General features: G+C 32.4%; 1 protein-coding gene across 1 annotated transcript; it reads right to left on the bottom strand.

Annotated features, from left to right (window-relative positions):
* Positions 1 to 1,940: 1,940 nt before the first annotated feature.
* On the bottom strand, positions 1,941 to 9,471 carry LOC111636555 (allene oxide synthase-lipoxygenase protein-like). The gene is made up of 15 exons (XM_023381835.1): positions 8,977 to 9,471; positions 7,856 to 7,900; positions 7,645 to 7,779; positions 6,583 to 6,680; positions 6,369 to 6,501; positions 6,198 to 6,293; positions 5,279 to 5,375; positions 4,946 to 5,063; positions 3,760 to 3,852; positions 3,635 to 3,695; positions 3,178 to 3,283; positions 3,014 to 3,105; positions 2,397 to 2,573; positions 2,166 to 2,329; positions 1,941 to 2,082 (listed from the first exon to the last, which is right to left on the bottom strand). Exons 1-15 carry the CDS (start codon positions 9,469 to 9,471, stop codon positions 1,968 to 1,970), a joined length of 2,025 nt encoding a protein of 674 aa, XP_023237603.1. The 3' UTR covers positions 1,941 to 1,967.
* Between the last annotated feature and the right edge of the window lie 7,694 nt (positions 9,472 to 17,165).

The raw sequence follows: 17,165 nt of genomic DNA, 5'->3' as shown, positions 1-17,165 counted from the left end.
TATATGAACATCTTAGTTAGCTCGGTGGTAATGGGAACTTCTGAAACGTCCTCCACACTCAACCGATATTTCCATATAATTTTGATTTTTTTGCTAGGTGAATGAACCAGTTTGTGAGTAACGTTTTTAATTAAGAGAAATTACATATGCAATGGATCGTGCAGTGGCAGATGCCAATAGAAGTAAGTATGGCATCGAACGTCTTCCAAAATCATAACAATCGGTCCCACTAATGGACGGAGGCTATATTGAAATATTAATAATAGGTATCCAATTTTCTCACTACTAAAATTTCAATCCTCGTATATATTTACTAAATAATTTTTCACGAAGAGCCATGTAAGGATTCTCTGGAAAATAATTACCGTTGATTCAACTTTGATTGATCAATACCGTTGATTGATTCAACTTAAAGTTGCGTTAAATTATTCCTATTTCGTTCATTCGCTCTTTACATTTGTAAAGTTACGACGACAAATAACATTAAAATTAATTAGTTTTATCGCAGTAAAAATAATTATTATCGCTTTGTAAATATCTTTATCATATACTCACATTTGTGGCTATAGAAACTTTAAAAATAACTAGGTGATAGATTGATAAAGGTTTCATCCCTATACTGTATTATCTATGTAATACAAGAATTTTCGTTTACTTATTATACACATATATCTTTGTAAAAATTCTCCGCCCTGTTAGTACCAAGAGGACTCTTTTTTTTAGCAAGCCAATTACGGGTTCGTCCAAGCCACAAGGGGCAGCCAAGAGATAAGGCACGAGGGCCTACATATCCAGACGGACAATCCCACGAAAAATTCTTGGAATTTTTCGATCCGTTCGTATTCGATTTTGGGTCTTCCAGAGCGGCGGGTCGTCACCTTAACCGCTCAGCCACCTATCCTCATTGTTATATTCGTATATGTACAGGGTAATTCAAAAATGGCGGATAAAACTTTACTGTGTGATCAATTATTCAATTTACAATAAAAAAAATGTTAATATATTCCTGTCTGATTCTCAAACATGATCGAATTACAGATAAAAGTCTTCATTTCGTAGCCCGCCCCTGGCGATGCGCGAACCCACGAATGAACTACCTGTGTTCAGGGAACTGAACCGCTCGGTCGCTGGTGGGTCTATGTAGATTTTAGAATATTGATATACCGAAACCAGTATACAGTCGAATTCCTTTTATACGATTTTCAAGGGAAGAGAAATATCGTATAACAAGAAAAACGTACAAGTGAAACTACTTTTAAATTGCTTTCAGGCCCCGCCAGTGGCCAATCGGTTCCGTTCCCTGAACACTGGGAGTTTAGTCGTGGGTTAGCGCCTCCCCAGGACGGGTTGACCACGTAGATTTTGTTTAGGCAGGATTTTGTTTATCCACTTTGAAACTTGATAACTCCTGTGTTTTTTGTCGAAAATTTCTGAAATTTTGCAGGAAAGTTTGCGCATTAGGGAAACTGATGTTGTTAAATTTTTGTGGTTAAAAATCGAGGGGGTGAGAAGATATAGAGGGATCACGTGTAATATTTCAATTGGGATCGGACTTAATGAAGATTCTACTCGTTATTAGAATTTACAATTTTTTTTTTATTATAAAATTCATCCTTACCCTCAAAATTAATCTTTTTGATATTTTATAATAACTAATAATCTAAAAATTTTTAAAAATAAAATATCATAACAGATGGCGTCACACACGATTTTAAATTCTTTAGCCAAGAAAGTTAAGCAACTCGTTGATGAATTTTTATTTAATATTAATGCAATACATTTAATGAGTTTATATTTGTTATTATAATAATTACATTATCAATTTTGTAAATTAAAGCATTAAATTTGTAACAGATATGAAATTAAGATTATTATTAATAATAATTGTTTAAAGCTATAAAATTTCCTTAATAGTAATTTGAATAATAAGTATTTTTTCTGCAGTATTTTCAATGGTTGTTTGGAAGTTATATACTTATAGAATTGGGAACATTTTTCGGGTGTAAAACAGTGTAAGGATGTTTCAGGTTAACGTTTCTCTCTTCAATCTTATTCCCAATTTCAGCTAAATTTTTTTTAAATCTATAAAATAACATTGAAATGTATTATTTCAAGATCTTTCTTAATTTTAATTATTTTAGAATATAGTGAATTAAAATGCTTACTTCTGAATAGCTTCAACATCTGCAGGATCATATAAATATTGAATATCGAAGTTTCCAAGAGAATTAGTTCCACGAAAACTTAATACAGAAGTTATTGTCATTATATCCAAAGTAACAGAACGATCAGGTAGATGTTCAATTATATCTTCTTCTGTTAATGGTGTCTGAAATTTTTTATTCTTATTTTTAAGAATTATACAAATATAAAAATACAAACATAATACAACTTACTTTATCACGTGGCGGATCGCCATACAAACTCATGGGGTAATTTGGGACAAAACCGTATTCATCATATTGTAAGAAATTAGCTCCAGCATGACTAATGCTACAGATACTAATAATTGATGTGAGTAATTCAACGATTTCATCGATTTTAGAAAATCCATTATAATTTCCTGGTATACCCTGCAATGTGTTACAATCACGTTACATTTTATAACTTCGAAATTCTTTTGGATACATTGTTAGTTACTGAAAATTGATGAATCAGCGCGATATTGTAAGGCCAATTACAATACGCCATTACGGGCAGCCTGATCCTTAATGGTGAGGGATGAGGAATGACGTCTCGATTTGTATTGCCCGTGACAATAAGACCTAGTTTACCATAGAAAATGTTGGAGGCATTCCCCTTGGCACACACCATCCTTGTGTTGTGTTTTATTATGGAGAATCTGGTTTCCTCATGTTATACTTGGCCATGTGGCATGTATCAAAAAATTAAAGAATTCGCGTGATAAGTACTAATGATACCGCGTGATCTCTGCGTTGCTTTGATTGCTAATTTTATAAAAATGAAACAGTCGCATTAAAATATGAAGATTTCATGTTTTTAATGTACAAACCTGCAATCCAACTCCACCATTTGATTTATCTTTTACTAATTCTTCTCTCCATTGTTGTAATTCCCAATCTTCGGTAATATCTTCGGGATCTTCTATAAAGTATAATTATCTTAACATTTAATTTCTTTTATAAATAAATGATAATATTTATTATTGTAATTTACCGTAATAATGGATTATGACATCATTGACATATATTCTAATTGCATTATATAGAGCTACTGTATCATCTCTGAATGGATAATTTGGAAGTATATTTGATTCGAGTACCTGCAAAGGATAAAAATTTTTAATTTTAGGATATTAATCTAAACAGTTACTGTATTTCTCTCTCTAAATTATTACGCAGGATCCAAAATTTTGGATTATGTCATTAAAGTATGAATATTGTTTAAATTATTCGCAGCATTAAATTATTATTTGCCTAATAAGTTACGTGACAAATGATGAGACTGTCACTAAATAAATAAAATGGATTACTGCAACTTCATATTATCGTTAGATAAATAAATTGATTTTTGTAAATCTATGAAGATCAGTCTTAATATTTCTGTTTCCATAACATAAAATTAAGCAAGAAATACAAGATGGTTCTGCGAAGAAAAAGAAACTAATACGTACACCCCTGTTAGAAAATTCTTTAGGAATATTTCCATTTGTATCCATCTTCCAATCTTTTAAACTAAAAGAATAAAAAGCATTTAAAATATTCGACAAAACTTTAAAGTATTATTTAAAAATGATACCTCTTTTCAACTAATTGTATTACTCCTTCACGTTTGACTGACATTGTCCTATCAATCCATCCTCCGGGAGATATTATTGTTTCTATAGCTAATCTTAAAATTAGAATTTGTAATTATTAGAAATATAATGTGTTAAAGCATTTTAATGATTTCATGCGTAACTTTAAATATATTCAGTTTTATTATCGATGGATCAATAGATGATGACCATTTAGTTTAAACTTTCTGATTCAAATTCTTCTACTGTGAAATTGTTTAAGATTCTTCCTGCAAGATATTTTAATTTAAGCATATTTTTAACTCTGTTTCGATTATATTTATAAATATTTATTAAATATTTTCCATATAAAATTTTTCAGCAAGAATCATCCTCGTTGTGTGCTTTCTCTTTATTTACAGAATGAATTTTGATAACCATTGCAATGGATCGACTAATAGAAAAAGAAACCAGGAATTTAGTTAATTGTGTTAAAATTATTTAGTTTTTGTATTACTTTTGATTTTCTAGATCTTAAAAATTGATATACTTTAAGCACAATGTCCGAAATACGTAATGGATAAAAAATGAATAAGATCCTACAGGTTAGGAAGCCCTGAAGGGTCTTGCTTATTCAGTTGTATTAAAGCCACACCAATTATATTATTTGGTTGTAATGCATCAGTTAGGCTATATCAATGGGCGGATGCAATGTATCAGTTGGATTAGTGGCACATTGCTTGGTAAATCACCAGACAATGCATCTATTGATTTTTAAGATATATTTTAAGTGTAGCTACTGTCTTTTTTAAATTAGTAATATTAAAATAAGTTATAATTATTCATGATCCTTGTAGTTCTTGATTCAAATTTCAATAAATTTTCATTTATTTCTGTTAATTTGATGTCTCCAGTGGATTTTTCACTAATTAGAAATATTATTGAATTTGTGAAGAAGGTTTCCCACGTAAGATATACAAATATATGTCTTTTGGCAACTTTTTTAACATTTATAAGTAAATTTCAATGTAAAATATTTTAGTTTCTGACATGAATTAAACAATAGTTATTGCAGATTGTTTAACATAAGTTAATATTGTTTGCTTCGAATCGTTCACAACAGTTCTGCTAACATTAAAAGAAACATCATTAAAAATTTTAAATGGTTAAAATAATATTATTAAGTAAAATGTTTAAAAAGTTACATACTTATTAATGGCTATTACGTTAAAGAAATGAGGAGCCAATAATTTAAAAATCGGGTGAGAAGGCGAAAGATTACGATGAGTGCATATTGCTATTCCTTCCGCTAAGAAATGCGTAAAACCTAATATAAAATTATAAAAAATTTAATTTTAAATTCTAATATTTAAAAAAAATTTATATAAATACAAAAGTATGGACATAAAAAACATTAAAAACACATTTACATACAGATAAAACACATTAAAAATTTCAAGTTCTGCACACTTAAATATCTAAAAAAGTAATGAATAATTCAAAAATTGCAAGTGGGACACTGCAATCGGAAGAATTTCATACCTAAATGGGTACATGATTCGTGGTACATGACCTCAGCATGATTAAAATACATTTTGACCAAAAGCCAAGTATATGGAGGATCTGCTGGAGTAAACACCTACAAAGTAGAAAGATATAAAATAAGGAAATAAAATTGTTTTTGTAATCTTTCGTATGGAATCAATTGATAATTAATATTATGAATAGATGGTTAGTAGATCAATTCCTGAATCCTCATCGTAAGAAATCATGTTCTTACATTAATTTCATGTTTTAGCTTTTATACTGACATTAATGCTAATTAACTGGCATATTAATTTATCTCTTATCAACCTCTCAAGAATATTGTGGTGTTTCTCCTCAGCGCAATAATCGTCAGACTTTTGTTCTCTACAGATTTCTAGTTTTAGGATGCTGTATGGTTGTTTGAATCCTTGAAACCAACCATTAGAGGAAGCACGTGCCTGGGCAATGTAGACTTTGGAATGAAGCTGTTTTACTTTTGTAACGATCATTTGGGCCAGTAATTGATACACCTTCAGAGCGTTTTGAATTAAACCATCTACTTTTGTTGTTACGCTCAGTTCCACACGTTTTCTTTTTTCGCCTTTGCTCCTCTTCCCACTTTCATTCTCTTAAGAAAAAACTCTGAGGATCTCCCAAACGACAGGCGTGTCTGTGAAGGAAGTTCATTTTATAGACATTGCGAGTGAGGATCGGTTAATTATCGAAATCTCAGGTTTCGAAAATTAATCGAGAGATGTTGGCTCCATTCCTCACCACCCGGTCGCCCCATTGTGGGCCTGGCCTTATGGCCCTTAATGGACTTGCTAAAAAGAGGCATTCTTAGTGCCCACAGGACGGAAAGAGTTTAAAAAAGTATTTAAAAACCGTCCGATTAACTTCGAACTTCACCATTAATTAAATGTTTTAAACTCACCGGATTATCGGGTCCTTTTTCTTGAAATAATTGAATAGCAATGGGCAGAATATTGTCGTTATCGTCTAGATAAAATAACGCTATGGGCTTACACACCTAGTACAAAAATATATTTTAAGTAGACAGTTTAAATAATATAAAAAGTAAATTTATAAATTATTTTATAATTACAACATGATTTTCAGCAGTGTAAATATCTTCTAATATTTTTAAATCAATGATGAATATCCGTTTCTTTTCCATCGATTCTTCTAGGCTCGATCCATTAAGAAATGCTTCAACCATAGATGATTCGATACCAAAACTTGAAACAATTTTATATTTTTCGATATTAAGTATTTTAATAAAATAAATATTAATTTAACTATAAAATAAAAAAACTCACTTTTCTGGTATTTTATCACAGAGTTTCAGCAAATTAGGATTTACACCTTGGACTCGTTGTAATCCAAACCAATAATCTTCCATCCATTTTTCTAGAGACTATTAATAGAAATCATGTAAGAAACTAATTAGAATTTTATGACAATAAAAATTTATTAATGTGATAAATATGGATTCTGATCAATTGATGTTAGATATAACATCCTTGAAGGAATTCTATGGGGAACCATTTCCCCATAGAATATGGTTCAAATATTTGGCCATTACTTCATGTCTATTGGTAAGTCTTCTATAATGTACAGATAATCTATACTGAAATCGATTTTAATCTAGTATCGAGTGTGGATAACATTGATAAATTTAATGGTTTAAGACAATACAACTCTTGGGCAATCTACTGAAAGGAATGCCTCCCCGGAGGACTTTCTATGAGAAATTCGTCCCTAATTAACTATCAAATTAAAAAATCCAGCAACAAGTTGCCTAATCTTTCCGGCTGTTATGAGATCTTATTTAAAAAATAACTTTTATATTATTAATCATAAATAAAATTGTGTGTGGCGCTATTTGTTACATGATTTTTTTATAAATATCTTTTTATATTATTAGTTATCATAAAATAACAAAAAAATTAATTTCGAGAGTAGTGTTGAGTTTTATAAATAATTAATAAGTAAAATCTTCATTATATCCGATCCTTCTCAAGATATCACACATGAACCATTTCTATCTCTGCATCACCTCGACCTTTAACCACCAAAATTTAATAGCATCAATGCCTTTTATATATAAGTTACCATGCCAAATTTTATTTCTTAAACTTTACCCTATCCTGAAATATTAAAGACAGCAAAACGCACACACCCCTCACTCCCCGTGAATTTTCCCCCCTTTTTAAAAACTTTTTTGAGTTCAGGGGATTTCAAAACATGGTGATTTACTAGGATCAAAACATGGTGCAAAATACTCGGTGGATCAAATTTGACACGATTCCAATACTTTCCATTATTATGTATACATAATATCCAGGAAAGTTAAGCCTATGAAAATTAAGAATACTTACGTGCGGTGTATCTAAGATATTAAGAGGATGCTTAAATATATTTTTATAATCTTCTAATGAATCCCATTTTCCAGTAGTTGCATCAATTACAACAGTTCCCATTTTCGATTTAATAGATTGTGCCGTGATTTCGAACTGAAAAACATTTAAATATTTAACATTTTCATAAGTACATCAAACAGTATTTAAAGATAAAAACAGGTTAAATTACTTTGTCTTCGTAAGTAAATTTTTCATTGTCCGGAATTGTTTTGATCTAAATAAATAAAGGTTTCGTTACAATTGTAATTAACTATTAAATTCTAATTTAGTATTTCTCTAGAATGAGGAAATAGTAAATGGAAGAGGTCTATGAGACCTAAAAAGCCTGTTGTGTGGGGACGAATGGATATCAAGGAGACATATACACACTAGCGCTCTATAGCTTCTTGGGTTTAAGGCAAATTTATATTATAGAACCACATGTACAGTGTTGACTTCAAATTTTCTTTCGGGAGAATGTTTTGAGTAAATCTTTTATAAGAAAATATTTCTTCAAAACTGAGAACAAGGCAAGAAAATATTTTCTCAAAAAGGCACCAACGGGGAACCAGGCAGTTGCCTTTTTTGCCCACGGGATAACGCACCACTGCATACATGCAGTAAATTCTGCCTCCATCTACTTGAATATCTGTAGAGAGTAATTGAAGTATCTCCAAGCAGGCCTACGATTGCCACTGACAGAAAGGTTTACTGGGGCAGTCATCTGAGAATCCCAATTGATGTCCCAAAAATCCAACATCAAGAAAATCCATGGATTCGATCAAAGGAGCCCGTACATTGGGAAACGTGCCCCTTTTCAGGGGCACGTTTTCCAATGTACGGGCTCCTTTCCCTTCTCGGTTCCCTTTTTTCGTAATCTCCAAGGGAGACACAAACAAGAGAAAATTCATATTTCTAGTCTATTCAGCAAATATAAAGAAACTAATGCACGATGTTTCTCCATTGACCCATGCAACTTTGTCGTATGTTGACCAATACCCCATTCCTTGTTTTCAAAACCAAGTTACCCCGCCATTTTATGGGAGCGCTGATTCGATGTTGAATCATAGAGTTTGAAGCTTCTTGCGTGATGTTCGATGCCCCTTTTTATATCCTGTGCCCTCTTTTTTATAGTCTGCGGGCGCCGCTAGATTCGATCCAGGATTCTTATGTTGCATCCAGTAGAATTTAAAATAGATAATTTAATAAAAATTAAATGATTTACTTAATTTTTCATTAAATTACATATAAAAATTATTAAATGATTAATTTTAAGATATTTAATTAAAATTTAATGTAAATAACGCTAACCTGTACGGGACCACCCTCAATATAAACTTCATATTGATAGATTTCCCTTTTCTTCTGAAGTTCCTTCAATCTCTGTTCTTTGTGGGGATCAGATTGAGGTAGAAAGCAATCGTACTTCTTTAACATATATTTTGTATCATTTTCGATCCATCTATGGACTGGAAAGATTATTTCTTTTCCCTCGTCTTCTATAACAATTTTTTCCAGGTACCATGTATCGTTGGATTTGCGAGAATCCTTACGTATCTGTATGGTATTGATGCTTTCAAAGCTATCATCTACTGATACTCGAAATGTATCCGTTCTTTTTCTTTCAAAATCATCTCTCCACCATTTGTCTAATGAAAATTCTTCGCTTCTTCTTCCATCTTCGTTTTCTATCGATAAGTAAACGTAAGCATCTGTTCCCGCTCCTACGTAAACACCTGTCGTTACCTTTACGGTTAATTGTTTTCTGTAATAAAAACAGGTTTTTAAAGAAAAAAGTTCATGCATTTTTCAAATACTGTGCGAACCTCTAAACGGCGGAGACATTTTTATATTTTTATCAGTGACCGTTCTTCAGAGATTTGTTTAGTATATTACGTTCAAAATAAAGAAAAGAGATTATAATGACAAAAACTGAATATTTTCGATGATAGTGGTGAATATTAAGTGATGTTATCACTTATTTACAATATTTAAAGAATTTGATAAATTTTCTCTGAGATAATCAATGAATTGGAAACTGGGAAACCGGGAATTGATTGTTGACTTCCCAAGCAGAAAGACAAAGTTTTACTGCACACTCAGCTGATCGATAATCGACTGACGAATTGTAATCGCTACTAAATACACACTAACTTAACTATATGTTAAATATCTGTATATAAAGTAATAAATTTTACTTATTATACAAAATAGTAGTCAACTTTAATAGGTAGATTTTACTAAACTAAAAAAAAAAAAAAGGGAAATTATCGGTCACTTTACAGAATTTTTTCAAATAAACTGACCGTTAAAATCGTAGAATTGATTATAATTTTAATGCTCTTGTAATTATTAATTATAATAAAGCGAAGTAAATAATAAAAACATACTTATTTTATAGAATTCTCTTTTGTAATTTATAAGAAGCTGGTATAACGATTTGGTCGTACAATGTCCAGAACCAAAAGGCCCTTTTAATGTCTACAGGGCGGATTTTATTTATAACTAACGAAGGTACTCGGCGTTACATAAAATTATTATAGAACATTTTAAAAGATGCTATTATTTAAACGTTGAAATTTTTCGAATTGTTTTAAAACAAACATTCTTAAGATTGGTTTACACAAAGTAATTGTTCAGCACAACACACTCCAGTATATAATTGTCATAGCAACATTTCGGGACTGCAAATGTACGTGTTGGATCGCATGGCTACCTTGATAAAAGTTAGCAAAAGAAAGGATGGCACTGAGAAGAAGCAATAAGGAATACGCTTTTGGGGGTCCCTGTTGGCCCAGTCCACTTCTGCTGTTCTGAAACAATATTGCAATTCAACAGTTAATAGAGTAACAACGTTTGTAGAACGTAACTATTACAAGCAAGAACTGAGGCACTTATGCAGAATACACGTATATGCAATCAGTAACTTCTTTGCAAAGAGACATGGCGTGTGATAAAGAAATATCGATAAAGACACTCGTTTCACTTCATTACGAGTATCTATAGAGACATTCATTTTTTTAAACATTCGTTAAAGAAAATGAATGTCTGTATAATCTAAAACTAGAAGAATATTTTGCTAAATCTTTTAAAACAGTTTTAAAAAATAAAGCAATCAAATAAAGACCAATGGTAAGTACTTTGGATCGAACTTTTTCTTTGCGTTTTCTCACTGGTTATTGTATTCAAGTTGCCAACTAGTTCAGGACACACATACATGTGAAAGAAGAAAGGCTGTACTCAAAAGTGTAGCCTTAAAAGATAAGAAAGATGGGTGAAGGAAGGAGGGAGAGTGATTTGAGGAAAAGTTGGAAAGGTGGATTTTGGAGGTTTGAAAGTGGAAGGGTGAGGACCTGAGCCGCAAGGAGGATTGTTGGATAAGACAAGGATAAACAATAGTTTATGCGTGCAGAACAATTTGTATTTACAGGGAACAAGTATGCCCATAGAGTAATACTTTGAGGAGTAGGACAGATGAAGCTACCTTGATAAAAGTTAGCAAAAGAAAGGATGGCACTGAGAAGAAGCAATAAGGAATACGCTTTTGGGGGTCCCTGTTGGCCCAGGAGACGAGCTGTCCGTTGGGCTTTTTTTTTTAACTCTTTCTGCCCTGTGGGCATTAAGAGGGCTTCTTTTTGCAAGCCCATTGTGGGCCTGGCCGAACCCACAATGGGGCTGCCGGGTGGTGAGGGACGGGGCCCGACATATCCGAACGGACTACCCCCGAAAAATTCCTAGGTATTTTTCTACCCGTTCGGATTCGAGCCCAGGTCCCCCAGAGCAATAGGCTGCCACTTTGACCGCTCGGCCATCCGGCCGCTGTCCGTTGGACTGGTAGTGGTATAGTCCATTAGTTTCAGGTGTCTCACGAAAATCTTGAATTCTTGATAGATGATCTGGTCTTCTATAAAGGTGTATAGTTCGCAGGGTCAAAGATACCCTCGTTCCACAATAGCCTTACAAAGATTTGCACGGTGACTAATTCACGACAGTAATACGAGCAGCTAAATACTCCACTGTCTGGAAATGTGTTACGTTGAAACATCCTGTGCTGGGTACGCGGAGTTGCCACTGTGATCCTGTACATTTTTTAAAATATTTTTTTAACATCAACAGAAAGTTTTCAAAATAATGAAACCACAAACTGAATGAGCAATTGTTTATTGTGACATCGTCACAATGCCGAGCAACAAGTTTTAATCATATTTTTAATTAATTTAAAATATATGCTCTCGATTTTAGTAATGTCTTGCCCCTGTACATCATATTTTTCCTGGTAACAATAAAGTCATGCTGGTCATCTATCGAACTCCGTTATGGAGAAAATTTTGAATTGAAACAATGTGACTTCCTATCCAAACCGGAAATTGGTACATAGTAAATTGGGGTATCCAGCATCTATGCTTTCTATATCTGGTCTCGACTTCCATCTAACTCTGTTCTTGAGATTAAGGAAGTACAGACAGTCAGACGCCAGTGGAAATTTATAGGTCTGCAATTTGAAAATTGCAGCGCAAATATGTATATAAAAATTTATATTGGTCATTTCATGGAGTTGTCTTGTCAAAGGGGATGACGAAAATATGATGGATACAGAGTATTGTATAAAATATTATCTAATAATAATACATGGTATTCTACGGGATGGGTTAAAATTAACCAGGCGTTCAGAAATAGCTATAATTTTTGTAATAATAATGCAATAATAATTAAATTTATGTATACATGAACAACAGTCACAGTCAATGGAATTTTATAGTTCCTAGATGATGTAACAGTGACAGAGAGGCCGTACACGCTGTGTTAAAAATAAAGATTGCCGACCGCTTTCCTGTTCGGGACCTAACGCAGATTAATGCAATTTATGTGTGGAAATCAATGGTTGCTGTGCAGAGATGGTGGCGTACGGTGAAGGGACACCATGTCACAATCTACCCGGAAACAACCGGGGGTTGTCATTCAAAGGTAAAATGCCCGCAGGTTCGGTTGCAAACGCACAAGAAATGGCTGTCCATCTACGATCTGAGAAAAATGTATCGTTGGTAAATGGCACCGGTGCATAAATTGAATTTTAAGGTATACGTCCGTATTTTTATTTAATAAGGTGCATTTAAACAATCCTTATCGTCTTTGATTCAGAAGTATAGAAATTATAGCAATTTCAAATGCCGAATTACTTTTCACCCACCATACAGCGTATACAGGCTACTGTGTTGCCTTTGTATCGGGTTGCATGGTGTATCAGAACATAGTATTCGAGTCCAGATCATTGGACGGGTAAAGCGAAATCGGCTTAAGAAGAATTAAAAACAATAAAAACAATACAAAAAATTCTGTTTTAAGAAAATCTGGTCATCTAAATGAGTAGTTGGCTTAAAAATGTGGTCATCTGGAAAGGTTTTACTATATATACATATACCCTATCGTATATAAAATATAATTTTAAACTAAATATAAACTAAATTACAACATATGAAGACTTATTCAATTACTAGTAAAATTATTACTTAATACTTACTTATTTACTTCAGACATATTGTAAATATGCAAACTATAAATATTTATTTGTGTGTGAGTTTTTATATAGAAACTAAATTTTGTAATATTGCATCAGTTAATTACGACATATGATTCACTAAAAAGATATTACTTAATTTACTAAAAATAATTATCAATTGTGTCAATTCGGTTAATTTAGCACATGAAAAAATTGTGTAATTTGCTCTTATAACGATGAACTCCAGTAAAGATTTACTTTATGCTATTTGTCAAAATACTAAATAGCAAATAATTAACGGACGGATGACCCGGGCATATCAAGGTCTACCGTTTTGGGGATCCAGGATCGAATTCAGGACACATCGATGAAAAACTGAGTAACCTCAATTTTTTATAGGTATATCCGAGATATTTCGAACCCCACCTCTCATTACCCTTTCGAATCTACGATGGATATGACTTTAAAAATTGCCTTCAATGTTTACAGAACGGTGCCATCTCGTTGGAGGAGCTTCGTGTGAAGTTTTCCGGGTTTTCTTCACGTGATTAGCATCCCAATTTTCTATAGAAATTTTCCTAGGAGGAATCTCCTAGGAATCAGGAAAGCTATTGTTTTTTGAGGTAATTCATTTGCTGTGACTGATCATTTTTATGTAAGGTATATCGAACACATACAATAGTTTTTCACTGCCATTTTTTGGTGAATTGCTTTATTTCTCAAAACTTGCAAGCCATGGATGAAGATTTAGGAATTTAGTTTAATCAACAATAAATGAATATATATCAAATGTTATTCACTGAATATGTATCCAATCACTAGTGCTAATCATCCAATATGCGGATTCCATCAGATTACCATCAGAGAAAACAAGCTTACTAGTTCAAATATGTAGTTGTTGAATGTAAAATATAGAGGAGAAGGTGGTATTATGGAATACTGCGGGTATTATGGAACCACCCCATTTCGAACTGATAATAAAGGCGAACTGTAGCGGAATGTGGCTGAACTGAACTAGGCAGACATCCATAGCAAGGGGAAAACCCGTTTTACTTCAGTTAAACGGTTGTCCGTATTTAATCAGCAAATTTGTTTTTTTCAAAATTCGCAAGTTTTGAATGCTAAGTGAATTTAATTATTTTTAAAATATAAATCGTGTAGTTGTAGGTTCACTGGTGCATGTATTCCGTTCCAGAGACTTAGGGGTACATATTAATCTGTGTGATGTTCACGTTTTTTAAATTTTGGTCTTGACAGACATAAGTTAATTCGAGATGGCGATGCGTGAAATACGGACCCCATTGGTGCTTTTACAGTAATATGGAACTCAACTCCTCCGAACTTTCTATTTGCAAGCAGACATTCCTCCGGAGCAATTTGTGAAAAAGACACTAGGTAGAAAGCCAATTCTTCCTGAGAATATCGAAAAAGAGCTGCTGGAATATATATTGTTGATGGAGGTCATATTTTTCTATTATAAAAGCATTTTTGCGATAAAATACATTGGAGTAAATAATTTTGTAATTATTTAACATTCTTTGTACTTTCCTATTTGTTTTTGGCTACATTAAAGCATTTTTTTAAAAATATACAGTAAGGTTCCATATTACCATCCGATTTTCTCTAAGCCTACTTTCGGACTTTTTGTACAAAAGCCTTCAAAAACCATACTTATAGTTACACTAGCGAAAAATCCAATTAGGAACATTTAGATTACTAGTTACCAGTACTTTTCGCACAAAAAATGTGGGTATAGTTATGATACCTTGTTTACAATTCACTAAAATGTAATTGGGGTTCCATAATACCACCTTCTCCTCTATTGAATATTATTTCTTTGTATAAAATAGAATTACAAAGTATTATTTTTATTCTCTATTCAATGCAAAATACTTATACGCTGCATATAAAGATATTACAATTACTTTATATTTTAAAATTGGTGTACATTTTTCTGATTCATTAAACAGTAATCTGTCTTGTCGCGCGCGCGCCAATTTCACGCACGACACCACAGATTACCTCTATAAAAACTATTCATAACTTAGTTGAGAAAGAATTAATCTAAGTAGTTGGAATTAAATAACTGTATTTAACGCAATAATTATTTATGAAATTATTTGAATTTTACATAAAACATAACCTATTTAACAGTACAGTTCCTGTATTACTCAATAAGTAATTTGCAACATGTAATATTCATTTAATATCAGCAAAAATAAACAAAGATAATGTAAAAAGTTTTATTTTTTAATAATTTAAACCCATATAAGCAGTTAAATAGGAACTCCTTGCTATTCAATTGTAATCGATACACCTAACTATTAATTACGAAGCGAACTTTGGCTCCTTAATTGATAGTGATTGCGTTTAAAGTTCTAAATTATCATCAATGGGATATTTCAGACAAAAATTTCAATAAAACTTTGACCATGAACAAAAATATGGCTTTGGCTCGAGGCTTTTAAGATGTGCCTAATTAGGACGATGCTGAGAATTTCTTTGAGGAGGACACAAAATAAATTCGTGTTGCTCGTTAAAGTGAGTTAACTCTCTCTAGCATGAGGGCACTAAAAGAGCCTTGTTTGAAAGTTTAACTAGTTAGTTTAACATGGTTCATTCAAGACATGAGTGATGGGAGACATGACCATACATATAACTTACGAAAATTTTCAAGAATTCGAGAGAACTCGAACCCGAATTCTCCAGAATGGCAGGCTAATGTAATTTTAGAATTGATAAAATATCTTTTACATAATCGATAAAAAACAAAGGGTTTTCTGTAAGAAATGATTTTTTCATATTGATTATATTTAATTAATGGAATAAGATAATAAAACAAGAGCGATCTGTCGTGGAGGGTTCATTTCTATGGAAAACTGGGGCCGTATTCTGGTCACCGTCTCTGGTCTCTCGTCTCTCACAAGCCGGTCGGTGATTGGTTAATCCAAATGATTAGCCAATCAGCGACCAGCATGTGAGACGACGAGAGACCAGAGACAGTGACCAGAATACGGCCCCTGGTCCGGTTTAGGTATTAGATACGTGTAATTCTGAATTCATCTTCACATTATAAATATTATTTTATGAGAAATAAATTGTCTCATTCGATCTTCAATTTTATGCAAATTGTTCAAAAATCAAATAAAACCTCGTCAAATTTTTATTTTGTTTTTAATTGTTAAATTTAATTAACCCGGCTTCAAAATTACAAAATAGGAAGTATGTAAGAAAGGAAGATGATGATGACATATTAAATTTTTAAATTAGGACACGATTTTCTGTATTTTCGGCAAAGCAAAGCACCATTTGTACTGTACTCAAGCCTTATCAAACAGGAGTCAGCAGAAGCAAGGGCGGATTTAGAGCGGTTATGAAAGGCGCAGCTTTATCCCCTTCTGAGGGTTTTCCCTAGTAAAACTCAGGTAGTTAAAAATGTACTAAGTCGTATTGTTTCCTTTCTGCATCTCATTTAGAGTTTTGGAACCGCTATTGAGTAGGGTCCCTGTTTTGGTTGGGATCTCACATTTACAGAACCACAAAAAACATTTGTCACAAATTATTTGTTACAATTATTTTAATTGCATTTCTTGTAAAATTATAAAAGCTTTTATGTAATTTGCTTGGTATGTCAGCAAATCTTGCAACTCAAATTTAAGGTGCCATCCCCTACAAGTTTCGGCCTAAGACCGTTTTAATGGTGTTTTATGAGATGTCATTTTATCATTACATAATTGACTTTATGTACTGTATATAACTCATAATTAATAAATTAAATAGCTCAATAAAACTATATCATTCCTTTAAATTTATATTAGTTTTAGATTTATTTTCTAGAATATCCATTCTAGAAGTTATTCTAGATGGATGATTTACATAGAAAGGAGCTAAAATAAACAAACCAATAGCGTACTCTGTTTTATTTGAAACGAAGAATGCCATTGGCTCGCTTACTTAACTGCTTGCTACCTCCTAGAAGCACCCAAGTTTCATCAAAATGAAC

The sequence above is a fragment of the Centruroides sculpturatus genome, unplaced genomic scaffold (genome assembly GCF_000671375.1).
Source record: "Centruroides sculpturatus isolate CEXI.00-Female unplaced genomic scaffold, Cexi_2.0 scaffold999, whole genome shotgun sequence".
Lineage (NCBI taxonomy): Eukaryota > Metazoa > Arthropoda > Arachnida > Scorpiones > Buthidae > Centruroides > Centruroides sculpturatus.
This window is presented reverse-complemented; position numbering and strand designations above follow the sequence as displayed.

Coding starts and splice junctions, on each gene's coding strand:
- LOC111636555 (XM_023381835.1), bottom strand. CDS start 9,471: ATGCATGAACTTTTTTCTTTAAAAACCTGTTTTTATTACAGAAAACAA. Junction 3,853..4,945: donor AACGTAATAGCCATTAATAA/GTATGTAACTTT, acceptor TCTAATTTTAAG/ATTAGCTATAGAAACAATAA. Junction 2,083..2,165: donor GATGTTGAAGCTATTCAGAA/GTAAGCATTTTA, acceptor GTTATTTTATAG/ATTTAAAAAAAATTTAGCTG.